General features: G+C 38.9%; 1 protein-coding gene across 1 annotated transcript in view; it reads right to left on the minus strand.

Moving 5' to 3' along the window:
• The window catches only part of GALNTL6 (polypeptide N-acetylgalactosaminyltransferase like 6), a 457,489-nt gene that overhangs the window by 79,135 nt on the left and 361,856 nt on the right, over positions 1–16,498 (minus strand). The window contains 1 exon segment of the mRNA XM_040555653.1: positions 4,911–5,096. Coding sequence (XP_040411587.1) covers positions 4,911–5,096 — 186 coding nt within the window.

Below are 16,498 nucleotides of genomic sequence, written 5' to 3' on the forward strand. Positions count from 1 at the left end.
CAACTGCATGAATTAGGCAGAAGAATAATGTACTGAAGTGAGGAGGTACAGGGAAAGTTTGTAGCTGTGTTGGCATTAAAGGACAGGAGAAAGACTATCTGTGAAAAAAACAAGATCTCAAAACTCCAACTACAGTAAAGCTTTTTCTCCAAATGACAGCCCAGATTCTCTAAACAATGTAATAAATTTTTCTGTGTCTATGTGAAAAACTTTTTTTTTAAGGGTTAGATTTCACTAGTGCTTGAAAATATCCTAAAAAAAATAATCAGAGGGCTGAGTGTGGAATGAACATTTGGATCAGAAGGCAGGAAATATCGGTGGTATTATTAATAATATAGATTTTGTTTCCCTGCTTCTGAAGGATTGAAATGAAAAAAATACATATATTTTAGCTAACTTCTGTAGCTTTCATATTTATTCTCAGCTATTGTTAAAAGACTGTCCAAATAGGGGAACAATACTGAGTGCTAGTGAGAAATTGCTGTGCCTGGAAGTTCAGCGGGTTTTTACACCCTAATCCTTTAGTAGTGAAATAAGTTTAATGTCCAGACTCTCACAAAATTCTAGGAAACTCTTCTGAAACATAATGGCTGCATTATTGTTCCTATTGCCAAATATAATTACATTCACTGGTACACTGTGTAGTGCTATCTGTAATCATTATATAAAGTCATTTTTACATAATCTCTTTCCTGTGATGGTCCTGCTAATAGTTACGGGGCTTATAATAATCTGCCTCTGATCGCCCCTTTCTAAACTGATTAGAGGAGAGAAACTAAATGGGGTTGATTTGGCTGGAGTAGGTCAAAGGTAGACTCATAATATACTGACGTCCTTCTCTTGATCTTCAAGAGCTTAAAATAGACTGGAGGATTGGAAACCTCCAAGTCCCAAGCAGAGATAGCCAGGAAGAAAACTGTCTGAGCAGGGCTCACACTCAAGCCTAGTCTTCCTTCCTAAAACTCTGCATGATTTTTGCAAGTAAGACGATGCTTACATGCCTGGTCTTGGGGTATCTGCAAAACTTACACTTCTCATTCCTTAAAATGTTTCAGAGATGATGATGTGCCATGGGAAGATACTGACTTTTGACGAAACCAGGCTATTGAATTATGTAGTTGTACACCAAAAGGCAGAGTAATAAAACATTCAGCCTCAATGTTTCTTTTGGTATGCCTAAAATACTGAATTTTGCATACTTCTCAGGCTTAAATGTAGCCCCAGTATAAATTCAGGAAACAGAAAAAAGGGCTGTACAGGCAGCTTACCTTCCACAAGAGTACTTATATCATACTTTTATAGATGTGAACATGCTGCTGCCTTTGCCACAAGCTGCTCTTTATCCCACCTGCTCCTAATGTACAAAACTGAAAGGCACAGGAAGTGCTTTACAGCTTCCTCATCCTCTCACAAATTCCTATCTGTCTGAAAATGTCCACACCATATTTCAATGCAAATATGTTGCAGAAAAAGGGAAAAGCAGACAGATAAGCATCATCGTACGTGTAAAAATCTTTCAGATTTGAGAGAAGGCCTGGGATTAAGAGGGTACACTGCTCAGTTTTTGCTATTCAAATTTTAAGCAATTATATGTACATATTTGAATTCAGCAATTTTATTATCAAGCAGAGTGTATGTATGTGGTAGTAAGCAGAAGTTTTCAATGTTGGATAAGCCACTATCTAAAAAAAATTTAGGTTCTGTCTTTAAGAGAAAGGTGCACTCCTTTAATTTTGAGTGCTTGTTTCAAATTGGCCCGATTTGAGAAACAATACTACTTTGCAAATAATCTTATTTTTGTATTTATGCATGGAATTATGGATGGTGACATCTGAGTAGCTCAACAAGTTATCTCATGTTACCTGACTTGTCATGAGCATTAAGTCTTCCCCACTGGCAAGTAACGTTATCAAGTGTAACATCGTGGAGACGGACAGCTATGGCTAGCAGATGTCTTGGTAACTTGCTAAGCATGATGTAATTTTAATTCTTGGTCAGGAAAAAAAAAAAATCTGTTTTGACAAACCTGGCTTTGGTAGCCTATAGCACTATTGATCCGTGTTTCCATCTCCCCTCTCCTCCTACTTCTGCTGTAACATCAGCAGAAAGAAAGATGTGTCTGCATCTTTCAGGTGGTTTGCTCCTCAGTTTCTTTCCTTGAACCCATGATAACTGTGATTCTTCGCTACACTGGACTCAAATACTGCAGCTGGAGCTCAAATCACAGCTTTCCCTCTGCTGGCTTTATATTACTGAGGAGTGATAACAAACAGCTGTGTTTGTCAACATTTTTACATGATTGCAGCTGCCTGCTCTGTGAACATCAGGCAAAACTCCCTCAGATCTCAGTTTTGGAGTGGCTTATCTCAGTTTAGAATGCTGTTTAAGCTAACCAAATAAACTAAATAAAGCTTAAAGAAAATAAAGAAAAGCCATTTTGAACCTGTTTTTAAGAAAACAACAACAACAAAAAAAACAACAACAAAGGACTGCAACTGAAAGGAATATATATATATATTCACAGAAAACACCTATGACTGATCTCCTTAGAAGTATTTAGATACCTAACAAGTACTGAAATAACTAGGTTTTCTTTGGTCTAAAAAGTGATAGCCAATTCTTAAAATGTAAATTAGATGCCTAAATAACTTTGAGGCCTGGCTTTAAGTGATTGCTCCGTGTTTTTGTTTTTCTTTCTTTTTTTCTATCCTCTAACTTGCAAGATCTCATTTTGAGAAAAGCTGTTTGCCACTGCTCTCAGCAGTGCAGAACACTGCTGCTCTCAGTGAAGACTGACAGTCTTCATTACAGTATTGGGTTGAAAAGTCCTTTTTGAGGACTTTTCACTATTCTTGACCAAAAAAAAAAAATCATAGCTAAAATAGGGCCGGCTTCAAAACAGTTAAGTACCCATTATAGACTCTGTTTTGGTTTCTTTGAATGACATTCATTCAAATGCAGTGCTGATTGAAACATAAGACAAATCTTAAGATAAACACTTGAAAAACTAGACAAAGAAAAAACAAAACAAAAAAAGCCACGAACTTTACTATTACTAATAGCCACGTGTCATCCAATTTCCAGATAGTAAATATTTGCCCCCTAATGGTTCAGAGCAATTCTCTCTTCCCTTTCAGAAAACAGGGCACAAGGCATTCTTAAGTATATTACTGTGTGATCATTCTCTATTCGTCCTTCCTCATGTAATGCTTTTTTTTTTCTTTCAAAATAAAGCCTATTGACCTTGGGCTCCTGTGTTCCTCAAGATTATTTTCCAGATCCTCTAGCTGGTTAACTAAGAGTATTTCCACTAAAAGGGAACGAGAGAGATCAAATTGCATTAAGAGCTGAGGAGAACTGGGTCTTGGTCCCTGATGAAGCTTCTCTCATCTTTCCAGTTTTCTTGCTTGAAGCCGGGGGTTGCGGTCATCAGTTCAATACCCAACTGAACCTAACTGCAATTATGAATTCTTTGTGACCATTCTGTTTAAAGCTTTTATGGGGTCAAATCCAGCTACCTGTATCTTCACTTCAGACAAGAAAGAAAGAGAAGGAACTGATTTCGCAATTGCAATTTTCCCATGTCTAAACTAGCAAAACAGAAGGGCTATATCTAATCTGCAACAATTTAGCAAAAGATTCCAGCAGACAAGAGTGAGAGTCTTCCTGAATTTTTTACATTAGGGTGATGTATTATGCACCTTCAGACAAAATTAGAAAGCAGAGGAAAACTGTATATGTACAGTATATGTATATGTACACTCCACAGTGTTTAACAGCTGTCAGAGCTGCTTGTGGAAAGCTTGTTGAAACTTGTATTTCCTTCTGCTCCTTTATGTCACTTGGGCTTCACATGAAGATAGTGAGGTTACTTTTAAAAATGCTGATCGTGTGGTTAAGGACATTGTGGTAACAAGGAGATAGTCTGGATTTGTAAATTGATATGGAAGATAGAAAGGATGTAAATTCAGAATTTTGTAGATTCTCCTGTTATTGTTCTGAAAGAAAACTAGTTACTAGTTTTTTTTTTTTTTTTTTTTTTTTTTGTCTCAAGTGATAGTTCATTACCAGAACAGTGCCCTCTTCTTGGTTCTAAATGCTTTATTAGCTTATTGTATGGCCAAACCTAGCCTAGGAACAACATTCAAGAAACAATAACCATTAGTTGATGAAACACTATCTTGTCTTATACTTGTGACATATCCATTTAAATAATACAAATTTCTTTAACAATAAATTCAGAAGTTTTATTTGGTTTTGTTTGGAAAAAAAATGCACTGCAAAGCACATATGCTTTGCATGTAGTCAGGTGTACAGAAAAGGAGACTACTGCTTCCTGAGTGAAATCCTAGACTACAATTGATTCTTTCCATTCCTTTGACTAATGGAGCTTGCTGGCTGCAGCTGGATTCCAGCAAAGCAGTCAATAGCTAATCATTCTCTCTGAGCTTTCTCTTGCGAATGCAGTTGTTATTGAATTTAACTCCGAGGTCCTAGATACATTTACAGCAAAAGCTGTTTTAATGGAATGTGGAAGACTAAGAAGCAGTACGATACCTGCATAACTGAAGTTCTCAGGTGTATAGTAAGGGCACGGCATAATACTAGATTTAGTAGCTTGCTTAGTAGTAGTAATAATAAAATAAAATGCAACTGTAATAGGCCAAAGTGATACTTCAAATTTTCACTAGTTCTGCCACAAAAACAAACAAAAAAACCCAACAACAACATAAAATTGAGCTACTCAGTTTTCTCTGAGTTCTCTATCATACTGACTCTTCAGACACTGCAGAGCAGCTCTAAACACTTCTATACATTGTATGTCCTTCTTATTGTGGGACACAGTTTTGATTGCTTAAGCTATGCTGAATGCTGCAATTTTAGTGGGTGATGAACACTCGTACACTTACTAAGCAAGGGAGGCAGCCAATTCACGTTGACTTCGCAATGGGAATCCAGAAATGTCAAGACTTCTCCTCTAGCCAGCGAGGCTCCTAGCAGTCTGGTCCGAATGAGCCCTTCTCGTTTCTTGGTACGTACAATCCTCACTTTGGCAAAACGGACCATGTATTCCTCCAGCTTCTCTTTTAAATGTTCTAGAAAGAAGGGCAAAAAAAGCGTCAGTGGTGCCAAGCCTGGAGGAGCCAACAGAAGGATAGGTTGGCATACAACCTGCAAGCAGCTTATCCACTTCCGTCTCTTGTCTCTTCAAGACCTCCAAAATCTGCCACAAATCCTCAGTGAGGCAGTTCGGAAAGTGCAAATGTTCTCTGTTTTATCACCCAGAGGAAGACACTGACACTCCGGACCTTTTACTGCAGTTGCTACTGGCAACCTGCCATCCACGATATAATCATGGCCAAAACAACTGCAGGATATTCATACATCCTCTGGTTCCTGCAGCCCAAGGCCAGATAAACATTCTGGCATACTGTTTTATAAACGGTGTCCTTTCCAAGTGGGCTTCTTATTATCAACTAATTATGAAGAAATACGCACGGAAAGCAATTTTTAAAAAGTAACCATTAAACTAGCATTATTAGATTGTTTCTGTAATGGGAAAGGAAACAGACATGAAGGAAGATCATAATAGTTGGATACCAGTGTGAAACAAATGGACAGCTGACGTCCTAATAAAATTAAGCTGCAAATGTAGAGCAGTTGATAGATTCTCTTATCTGCATAACCTAGCTGTTTGTATCACAAAACAGCACCTTCGAGAAGTTCTTTTATTCTGACTAGAAACAGACACTAAGAACTATAAAACCCCAAATCAACCACCACCACTAACAAGAAACAAACAAAACACCACAACCTATAGTTTTGGCTCTTCCTAAATACATCTACAACAGAAACACTGATATTTTTCCTTCGATAAAACACCTCAGAGTGTCACATTCATTACTTTGGAAAAGTTTGATAACTTCTTTGGTGAGAAAAATAAGGAGAGAAAAGCATAGTCTCCAGTAATGAAAACTGTTGATGTGCCACATTTAGTGATGCTAGGAGTTGCAAACTAAATCTCACTGAAATAGGTTTGCCCGGTTATGATTGCTTCTTATATCACCTACTTTATTGTTTGGCCTTGTGTGGTCAGTCAATACAGGCTTTGATCCAGACCCAACATCATTATTGATTGCAAGAAGTTTGTTATGGACTACCAGAAGGGACTTCTTCAGCAGTACCCTCAAGTGTATAATGCTGACGTAAAGATTTAAAGGCAACAAACAAACAAGTCACAGTACAGGGAATACAGGATCTTGTGTTAAAGTAAAATTAAGCTCTACTGAAACACAGCTTCCTGCTCATGCTCCTTCTTGTCTCTGCTCCTCTACTTCCTAGCAGATCAACACACAGGACTTTCTAAATCTACCCATAGATCAGAAGGAGTAGAAAACATTGAATTATTGACATGCTGCTGGCAAATCCAGAGCAGCAGGGACAAGTTATATGCATTTAATAGGAGAATACTGTATGGGATACTTCTCTGAACTGAGTATCAATGTATGCTGACACTGACAAGGGAGAGGCTTGAGACCTGGGAACCATCATCTGACAAGAATTGCAGAACAAGCTGTGAGCTTTGGGAGGGAGAAACGGAATACTTTGGAGAGCTACTGAGTCAAGAGTGCTTTGTGTTCATAGTACTACCCGGCAGAAGTATTAGATCAAGTAGTAAACAAAAGTGTCGTGAACAAGTCCTCCTAGGATGATTGTGAGAAATCAGAGAAATATGTTAAGGGCCAAGTCTGAGACCTTATTCCAAAAAGTAAAGAATGACATTCAGACAAACATCAAATGTTTTTGTCTCCTACTCCATGGCTGATTGGAAAATTCTCAGATTTCATTCTGAAATAAGAGAAGCAGCAGCATCCCTTTTCATCCCATTTCACTAGTTACATACCTCAATAAAAAAACAACACAATCCCCCAGCAGTCACAATGACAAGAGATGCACTGTGTCTTTGAATGATGATCTTTGTATGCCCAACCATACTCACATGACAAGGGCTGTATGCCACTCTGACTCATTTTAGGTACCAGCTACAATTCACTATCATGACTGGCCTGAGGTTAAATCAAGTCTTAGATCATTTTGTGCCCATGTGCAAGACTGTCTAAAGCATATATTTATTGACCTGTTTTGCTGTTTTTATGAGCTCCATTGAGGTTATTCCCATAGTGCAGGAATATAGAAGAAGGGAAATAGACCTTAAAAACAAAGATACAAGGAGTCCTTGCAGGAAATATAAGAAAATCTGTTAGGGCTGTCAATCTGGATTTTTTTTCCACTGTAAATCGCATCATCTTACGGCCATGAAAAATGAAAGTCTCTCAAAATGACAGGATATTACATACTTCCAAAGTAGAGCAAATCTAATCTGTTAGGTACTGTGGCTTCTTTTAGTCCTGAGACACTGTGAAAATGTCCTGTAGTACCCTAAGGTCATCTAACCCTTTCCCCTGTGATCTCTTGCACCCACAAATCTTCAGATTTTTACACTGACCCGTGCATGGCCCCCCCGGCCAAGAAGGTGACCACATTGCTGCATACTGCACAGACAACTAACAAAAAGATTCAGGTGACCCAGCCTGAACAGAGCTCTCCAACTAGGCCAGCAAGCACTTAACAGCTTGGCTATGTGCACATCCTCCATCTTTACCTGTCTGCCCTCAGAGGTGGTTCACTGACGAGACTGGCTGATCAGAGGATCCTACTACGTAGCTCAGCTGGGCTATGCACCAGGTGCAAGTGCTTTACCATTTCCCGTGAGCTGGCTCACAGGCTGGCAATTTCCCCCTGTGTATGTGAAGGCAGCTACCAAGGCAGCTCCTCATCCCCTTGATGGACAGAAGCAGGAGCTTAAACAATCTAAGTTGTTCCTGGTGGGGGTAGGCTCTCTGTTCCCTATTTAGAAATTCAAGGCAAGCCTGAACTGGACCTTTACTCAGGTGTCACAACAACTAAGTTAAAGCCCTTGCAAGTACCCAATTTGAATATCCACTGATGCTTAAATAAACACACACAAATGCTATCTTCACATGCACTCTTGACTGTTATCACTTGCCTTGGGCCAAACAGATTCAGTGAAATTCAGCTGTGTACCCAGCCTTGCTCAAAGGACTTCATTTCATTCCTTGCACATCTTGCAATGAGCAAATTCTGAAAGCCCATCTCTTCAAGAAAACACTTCAGAGGGAGATGATGTACACGGCCATACTATGCTACATTCTTTTCTGTTCTTATATCAATTGCTAAATAATGAAATAAATGAATAATATAATTTGATTGTCATCAGTTATATCTGAGCTTGAACTCCATAGAAACAATGATAGTTCATACTGTTCCTTCATTGCTTCAGGTTCCTTGCAAACTCAGGAAAAGAGATCTTTCGCATTGTTAATATTTTATTTTATTTTAGGCCAGAATGATAGCTGAAATTCTGTACAACAAACAAGAGTTCACTACACCATCATCTTCCTCCATTTCCTTCAAATAGCTCTTCACACATTTCAGACAGAATATCATTTGATTTGTAAAGAACTGCATTAAAACAGACAGCACATCTTTTGATGCCAGAATTACGTGCCCCAACATTGTTTTCAGATACTTTCATTTTATTATTTTCTCCCTGTGATTCAAAGAACAACTCACAAGTAAGAGGTATACAAATAAGAGGTAAAAATTGCACATCTTGTTCACACAGAATTCTAAATACACCCTCATTTAGACATAACTACAAGTAACCAGGAAGAAAACAAATTTAAGAGTGAATTTTTATAGAGCTTAGATAAATGACATAAAAAGATCAGGTCTATATACAAACGGAAATAGATAGTTTAGTGGCGATACATAAGGGATCTAGAGCCACGTATTAGTAATATTCTAACAGTAAGTCATGACACAGTCAAAGAGATGCCAGTAACAACACCTACCATATCTTTAGTTTGGAGCTTTGGCCAAGAAGCAAGTTTTGGAATTTATTTGCAAAAAATATCATGAAGCATTTAGGTTCAACAACCAACTGTAATATGCTTCTGAGAACGAAAATAAAGTGAAGAAAAAAAAAATCCCTTTTTGGATCCTTAAATATTTTTTTTTTCCAAATTTAAATAAATATGAAAGTACTTTCACACTGCATTTTCTCTTGCAGTGTATTGTGGCACTATCTGGTTCTAATCTTACTGATCTCTGATAGCACAAAAATCCATAGAGTAACAGCCAGAGGCAGCAGAACAGTAGTAGTTGTAAAGAAAAATGTAGCATTTTATTCTATTTATATAGGTAGTAAAACATATCCTTTCTGCTGAACTACTCACAAAACCCACCCCTGCATTACTCAGTATGCTGGCATTACTATAGGTGAGACTATGAAAGAAAATGCTCATGCAGAGTAGTAGCAATTCTGCAGGATCTGCAGTCAGCAGCTGGGCTAGCTACTTAATAAAAGAGCCAGTGATCACAAAGACATGGATGCTTTGACAAAGACAATGCCTGGGAATCTCGCTTCTCAAGTATTACTTAAAACAGACTGGACAAGACTTTCAAATGTTCTGTATGGCAATAAATTTGACTAACAAGTGATTTAGATGGTAATTGTTGTTATCAACAAATTCCAATTAATCTCATATTTTCCTAAAATAATAAACTGCCCCCCTTTCACAGTACTCCATAAACTTCTTTCTTCTAAGAGAAAAATATTTTTATTTCCTATAGTACATTTACAGTTCCTTGCAGTCCCCACTTATTTTGTTGCTAATATTATCTCCAGAAGAAACATCTCTCACACAAGCCTATATATTCTATATATACATTTAGAAGCAAGTGAGCTCTAGTACCCAAGTAAACATGCAACAATCAATGCCAGAGAAAAACTATAATTTTAAAGAAATTATCTGAAAGCAATTATAACAGTGTGCAAAACAGAATGCAACAGGAAATAAAATGGCCTTTAAATCTCCAGGAGACAACACGTTCGGCCCATTTATTACCAAAGGAATCAGTTCAGGAAAGCTTGCCACAATAATAAAACAGGGAGGTACAATGGTTTCATTTATGTGCTGTAATATTACATAAATTTCACTTTCAGAGTTAGGCATGAGAGAGGAGCCAATATTTAAATTCTACAGTGAGCTATAAATGGTGCACTTTGGATATAGAGAAGCCAAAACCTCTGTCACTAGATGTGGGAAATAAATGTCTAATTTGTAATTTAAAAGAAAATACATCATCATTTTCTTCATAGTGCTGATCAAATGTACCCATGAATCATATGTTTGACACATGCCAGGCACCTGCCAGGGCAAGAGTTGGCACAGGTGGCGACAAATAAAGAATAATGCACAGGCAGGAGGTTTGCAGGCTGTCAATGCTATGACAAGTGATGATAAAGGACAGCATTACGCCTCTCCTTCAGTGATAATCTGTAAACAGATTCTCCATTGCAATTACTTGCTGTGGGTCTTCTCTGTCTTCATTTAAAGTCTAGAGAAGTTTTCCTAAAAGAATAGCAGGGACTCAATTTCCTGGTCAGACTAATTGAAGGCCTACTCAAGCAGAGTACCCGGCTACTTAATTTGGTGCCCAGACATACATTAGAAATCAAGCCTTTGTCAGGAAAAAATCATAGCAATAAAAAGTGGAAGTGTAATACTCTCCTGTTAGGATGTATACAGAGAGCATTTTATCATCACACTGGTGCCCCCTGGCAATATGTGCTATACGACAAGCATTGTTTCTCCAAAGTTATTGAAATGTTCAGAGAGACTTAAAAGATGATGGGAAAACTGAAGCTGGTTTTCAAGGCTCACTTGACTGCAGCACGGATCAAAGAGAAAAGCATATACAAAGAAAAAGCCCTTTGTTAAGTATCCCTTCTGGAGAGCCAGGCAGGTCCAACCCAACTCCATGCCTGTAACACAGCTTACTCTCTTCACCTATGTTGCCCCTCCAGTTTTTGCCCCAAAGCACAGACAACTTCTGTTATATTATCGTCAACCTGCAAGTTATCAAATAATTGTGTAACTCCACTAAGAACAGCCACAGAGCCTACCAGAACTGCTAAATGTCCTGATAAACAATCTTAATTATATGTTTCTTTTTAACATTAATTTACTGATGTATTTTGAGCTGTTCTGCCATTCCCAACATAAACCATATAAATGAGATGCAGGAAAAACTCAGTGGTGGAAAATGAATGCTGGCCTCTCTTGTTAACTCAGCACAGGCATATGGGAGGCAGCAGTGCGGCCAATAACATAGCAGTCTGTGGTCTTAGGTAAGTAAAATAATCTTCAAGTGACCATTTCTGCTGGTGAAAATTAAAGCAGTCAAATGGCTGTTTTTACCTGCAATGATAATGAGGCTGTCCAGTTCAAGAACATTTTTCTCAATCTTATCTCTGGCCAGCAGCAGAAAGCTTTGTGCCCAGTATGCAGAGCAAAGCAATTTATGCAACAGAGCTCCCACTGTGAAAGGACCTCAGTCACTTTATGTCCTCCCAAGAGGGGAGTATCTTTCCAGATAAAATTAGCAAGCATACCCTCCATTCCTCCCCTGAGGCCCTGAGCACACATTTTTCTTGGAACACCTCAGCTTAAGCTTTTGATGACTGAAATGCTCCCGTCTAGCTTGACAAAAAATACATAAAGGAAACTTAGAGGCCTATGATTATTTTGTTATTATTGTTTTTTTACTGCAATTGACAAAACAGCCTTCCCCAGCACCTTGTCATTATTTCTACTTTCACTGCCCCTACGCATGCTAGCATAAAACCAAATCATCCCGAAGAGAGAATATGAGATGAACACGTGAATTTGGGTGCATCAACTTTCTTTTCAGAGTTACCCTTTGAGTTTGTTACTCGCAGAAAGTTGGCTGGAAGTGCTGGCTGGACGCAGGACTGCTGCCAAGGGCGTACCAGGACAGCTGCCACGTTTTTCTAGCCAAGTCTTGAAGACTCCAAGAAGGACAATTCCACTGGTTACCTCTCTGGGTAAGCGAATCCACTACCACACTACCCTTCTGGTGAATAACTTTTCTGTAATGTACAAACTGAATCTCCCAAGCTGCACCCTGGGGCTGTTGCCTCTTATTTTACCATCTGCCAGTACCAGGAAGAATTTGGTTCTGCCATCTGGGTAATTCCCATTCAGGTTGCTGCAGGCAACTATTAGATCACCGCTTAGCTGTTTCTTTGCCAGACTAAACAAGCCCAGATGTCTCAGCCTCTTCTCAAAGGTCACATGCTTTTGGCCCACGATAGTCTTGCAAGCTCTGCTAAACGGATGCCAGCTTTTGTCATCCTACTTGAACTGTAGAGCCCAGAAGTGGATGCAGAATCCCAGATGTACATACACAGCATCAACATTGTGAGAGGGATAATAATTGCACCTTATCTGCTCACTGTAGCCCAGTTCAGTTTGCCTTCCTGATGACCAAAGTCCACCTTTTGGTCCTATTAACTTGCTATCCACTATGACCTTTGCAACACACCAGCTAGCCAGTTCCCAGCTTTACTGGTGCGTGGAGTTTTTCACCCAGGTACAGAATTTAACACTTCTTGTTAACTTCATAAATTTATTTTGCCCAATCCTATAGCTTCTTACAGTCCTCTGGACTGATGCTGTACTTTTTTTTATGTGTAAACCACTTTCTCTATTTTAGCATCATCCACAGATTTGCTGAGGGTGCACAGTCCTCCTCCAGGTCACTGATGAAGATACTGACCAGCAATGCCCCCAGTACTTACCTGTGATATTCTGCCAGACAGACATCGAGACATTGATTAACTACCCTTTGAGCCCATCAGTCCAACCCATCTAGCAGTCTCATTGTGCTGCCCACGCTTCCTTTGGTTATGAATGAGAATGTTGCAGGGATAAAAATTTCTTAAAGTCAAAACAAGTTACATCCATCACCCTTCCCTTGACCATGATAATTAGAAAAGGCAATCAGATTGTTCAAACATGATTAGTAGTTGGTAAATATGTGATGACAATATTACCTTCCTGTCCTTCACATAGTTTGAAACAGATAGGCACCACCCAAGGAGAGGATGTATTTCATGTTCCTTTCAGACAGCAAGCTGAGGCTGGCTGGTCTACAGTTACCAGTCCACTTCTCTGTCTTTCTCAAAGATGTATCATCTTTTTCTTTTTGGTCACCCATCCCAGTTGACTTCCATTTCCAATAGTTGCCCAGTCTTTTGGTTATCTTCCATTGTGGCTTTACTTTTCACCTAGAAGAGTATGTCAGTATTCTTTCTTCTGATATCCAGATCCAAAGTCTTCCGTTCCTAATCAGTCCTGACTGAGTAAAATCCTGGAGGAAGGATGGGGAGGTTTCTGCTGGACAGACTTTACTACCTGATCCATAGCCATGCCAGACTCTAAAAAAAGTTCCGGAAGCAGACAGATGCTGTGAAAACTGTTGGACATGGTAATGTGACACAGACCGATAATGAGAGCAAAATTTACAACTGCTTGGTATAACAGCAATTAGCTAATAGCAATCTCATTTAAGCAGTAGATAACCCGTTCTTTCCAAACGCAGTTTTGCACATCTAAGAAATAAGGACAACTGGGAAAAGGACAAGCTAAAATGCAGTCTCTTCTTTGATGATAATAGTAAGTCAAAGTCCTTGGATGGTTTTTACAAGGCTATGGAGAAGATTCTGAATGTGCAATAGTTCTGCTCATTGCTTGCACATCAGTGAATATAATCTTCCAGACAGCAACTTCATTTTGATGTTGAGTTTCTACTGCAGCCTGCTCAAGTTGAAAGAACCTCTGAACTCTACAGCTCGTTCCTTTGCCACAGACTCAAAAGGTCAGCATTATTGAGAGCAGGAGAGAGCAAACAGCACAGATGAATACACGGCCTAGCTTGATTTCATTCATGATAGGCTTTAAATAAACTTCTCTGAACAAATCTGTATAGGTTTTCACATAGTCATGAAAGAAGTGATTGAGACTGCAGAATGTGCAAGGCTGGCCAGATTTGCTGGCACTTTCTCAGGCTATAATCTCAGTCAGTAGAGAGAGATGGAGATTCTGGTATCTCTGTTCCACTTTCCTGAGCTCATGCCATTGTGACAGTCCTATAACCAGCACAGAAGCACCAGGGACGACTTCGTCAACAAGGTGAGTGTTCAGCTAATAGAGCACACACAGGATATTACTGAGATATAAGGTGTGGTGACTTCTTAAACACTGAAGCATCACAGAAGCATCATTAAACTCTTGAGATACTTTTCTACTTCAGATTTCGCAAACAGGGAAAGGAGCAAAGCACAAAATTTTGGGGCTGCAGTGATCTAGCATGACAAGTCAGACCTCCGCACGAGCAGCTAGCGCTGGCTTCCTAGTTTGTTGGTAGTGCTGACACGGCTGGGAACTTTTTTATTTCCCGAGGAAAGAATGAAAGATGGTTGGTTGTTTTTTATGGATTTATTCCAAGTGCCAGTTGTACTTGGTAGTTGTTGATACCTTCACTGGTGCCGCAGTATCATAACTCATGTCTTTTCCACAGCTGACAACAGACTCCTTCATTTGCTTTGTTTCCAGTAGTCGAACTCAGGGAAAAGTGGGGTTAATCTTTTACCCAAAGACTAAATGATAAAGTAGTTACTTATGGCCTGAAAACCTCCACAGAGTAACAAAATTACCTAAATCCTATTTTACATATCACAGTTAAGCACCTCGAGGAATTAATGCCCAATGTATTTTATAACTTATAATTGAAGCAAAAAGAACTTAAGCACTATACAGAACAATAAACAAACTGTTTTTGCAGGCATGAAAATTGAATATCCCTCCCCAAAAGATTTTTTTTTTTTTTAAGCTAAAATATTTAAATAGACTATTTCTTTGTATATAGTTTTAAAGCAACTGTCTTTTACATCTTTAGTGGTCCATCTTCAGAAAAGGGTTTTGGAACTGCCTGAAGAAAGCCTGTGACATGCTTGTTCCTACATTTGCCTCTATCTATTTCTGAATGTTTCCTCAATATTGTATTTCCTATGTGAAAACAACCAACCAACCAACAAAAAAAAAAACAAAACAAAAACAACACTGAGGAAATGCATTATCTTTATAGCTCTGTTCATCTGCTCATATCCAAATTGTTTGTCAGCCATAATATATGGAAGAATAACTTTGTTCACCAGAGGAATGACACACAATATATGCAACCACCTTATGCCAGATGAGGAAAGCTGGTTAAGAATACACAGAAAAGCAGTCTTAAACAGGAGGTAAAGATAAAGTTGCAGGAAGTTATTTTTGCTGCAACATAAATACAATAATCACCTGAAAGTGAGCAAGAAATGGAACCCAATTAACGATACAGCAGATTGAATGGGAGACAGCACACACAAAACTGAAAGCTGTGTTTCCCTCTGCTTGTCCTCCTGCTAACTAAGTGGGTTGATAGCACTGAAACTAAAGTGACTGAAATTAGGGGGTGAAAAGAAACCGTACAACTCACGCTGCTGCGCTGAATGACACTTGGAACATTTCGCTCCCTCAAAGTGCTTCACTGATGCCAGCAGCATGGCACACGGAACAAAGTTCAACCAGACCTCTGACAAGTTGTTCCCAGTACAGCCTTGTTAGTCCCGAACCTAACATGACAGGCACAGGCGTGCTCAGAGACACGCTTCCCTCTTGGGTGACAAGGAAGGCAGAAGAGATTGCAGAACTTTTTTTTTTTTTTTTTGACAACTATCATTTTTACAACAAAGATTTTCCTATGGATAGCTGCATTTACATTGGAACTTTCTTACACTAGCAGTACAATAAATGTAATCCAGGCTATAGCTCAAACGAGAATCAAGGCAACTGAAGTATACGGTAGGATAACAAAGACACATACAGCTGCCTTTACAGATCATTCTCTGGGCATGTGTATGTAGTACAAAGCTGTCAAAAGGTGATCTTGCTGCACTAAAATTTGATTCTTTTTAACAGATTTGTTTACTACACAGGTATTTATTCAGTAACTTGTCCCCAAGGAAAGCACGTTACGAGGTTTCTTCCAGGTTGCAAGGCCAATTAGAAGAAGGTTACTTTGAAGTGAATCCAGGAAAGTGTAATTTTCTTCGAGATCAATAAATTACTCAGAAATGCCAACTTATTTTCAGAGTCACACTACTGCATCCTGGCAACATTAATTGTTAAAAATTGTAAATGATAACCTGTCAAGCAAAACTTTGGTTTTGAACATATTTATAACGCTGCATACAGTCTTGCAGATTTTGAGACCTGTCATTACACTGACATTTTCTCTGTTTTGCCTGAAACTATCTTTGACATATTTTTAGTTCTTCCTCCAAAATACATCACTGACTTTTACAGTTGGTGCTGCTGTCAGAGAGCTGTTTTCTCCCATACTGCTCTTTTTAACCTCTCAAATGCCAAGCACAGATTATAGTGGAGAGCTAGTGAAACTCTACTGTGAGGATGGCACTGACCTTATATTTGCAGAGGACAGTAAC

The sequence above is a fragment of the Cygnus olor genome, chromosome 4 (assembly GCF_009769625.2).
Source record: "Cygnus olor isolate bCygOlo1 chromosome 4, bCygOlo1.pri.v2, whole genome shotgun sequence".
NCBI lineage: Eukaryota > Metazoa > Chordata > Aves > Anseriformes > Anatidae > Cygnus > Cygnus olor.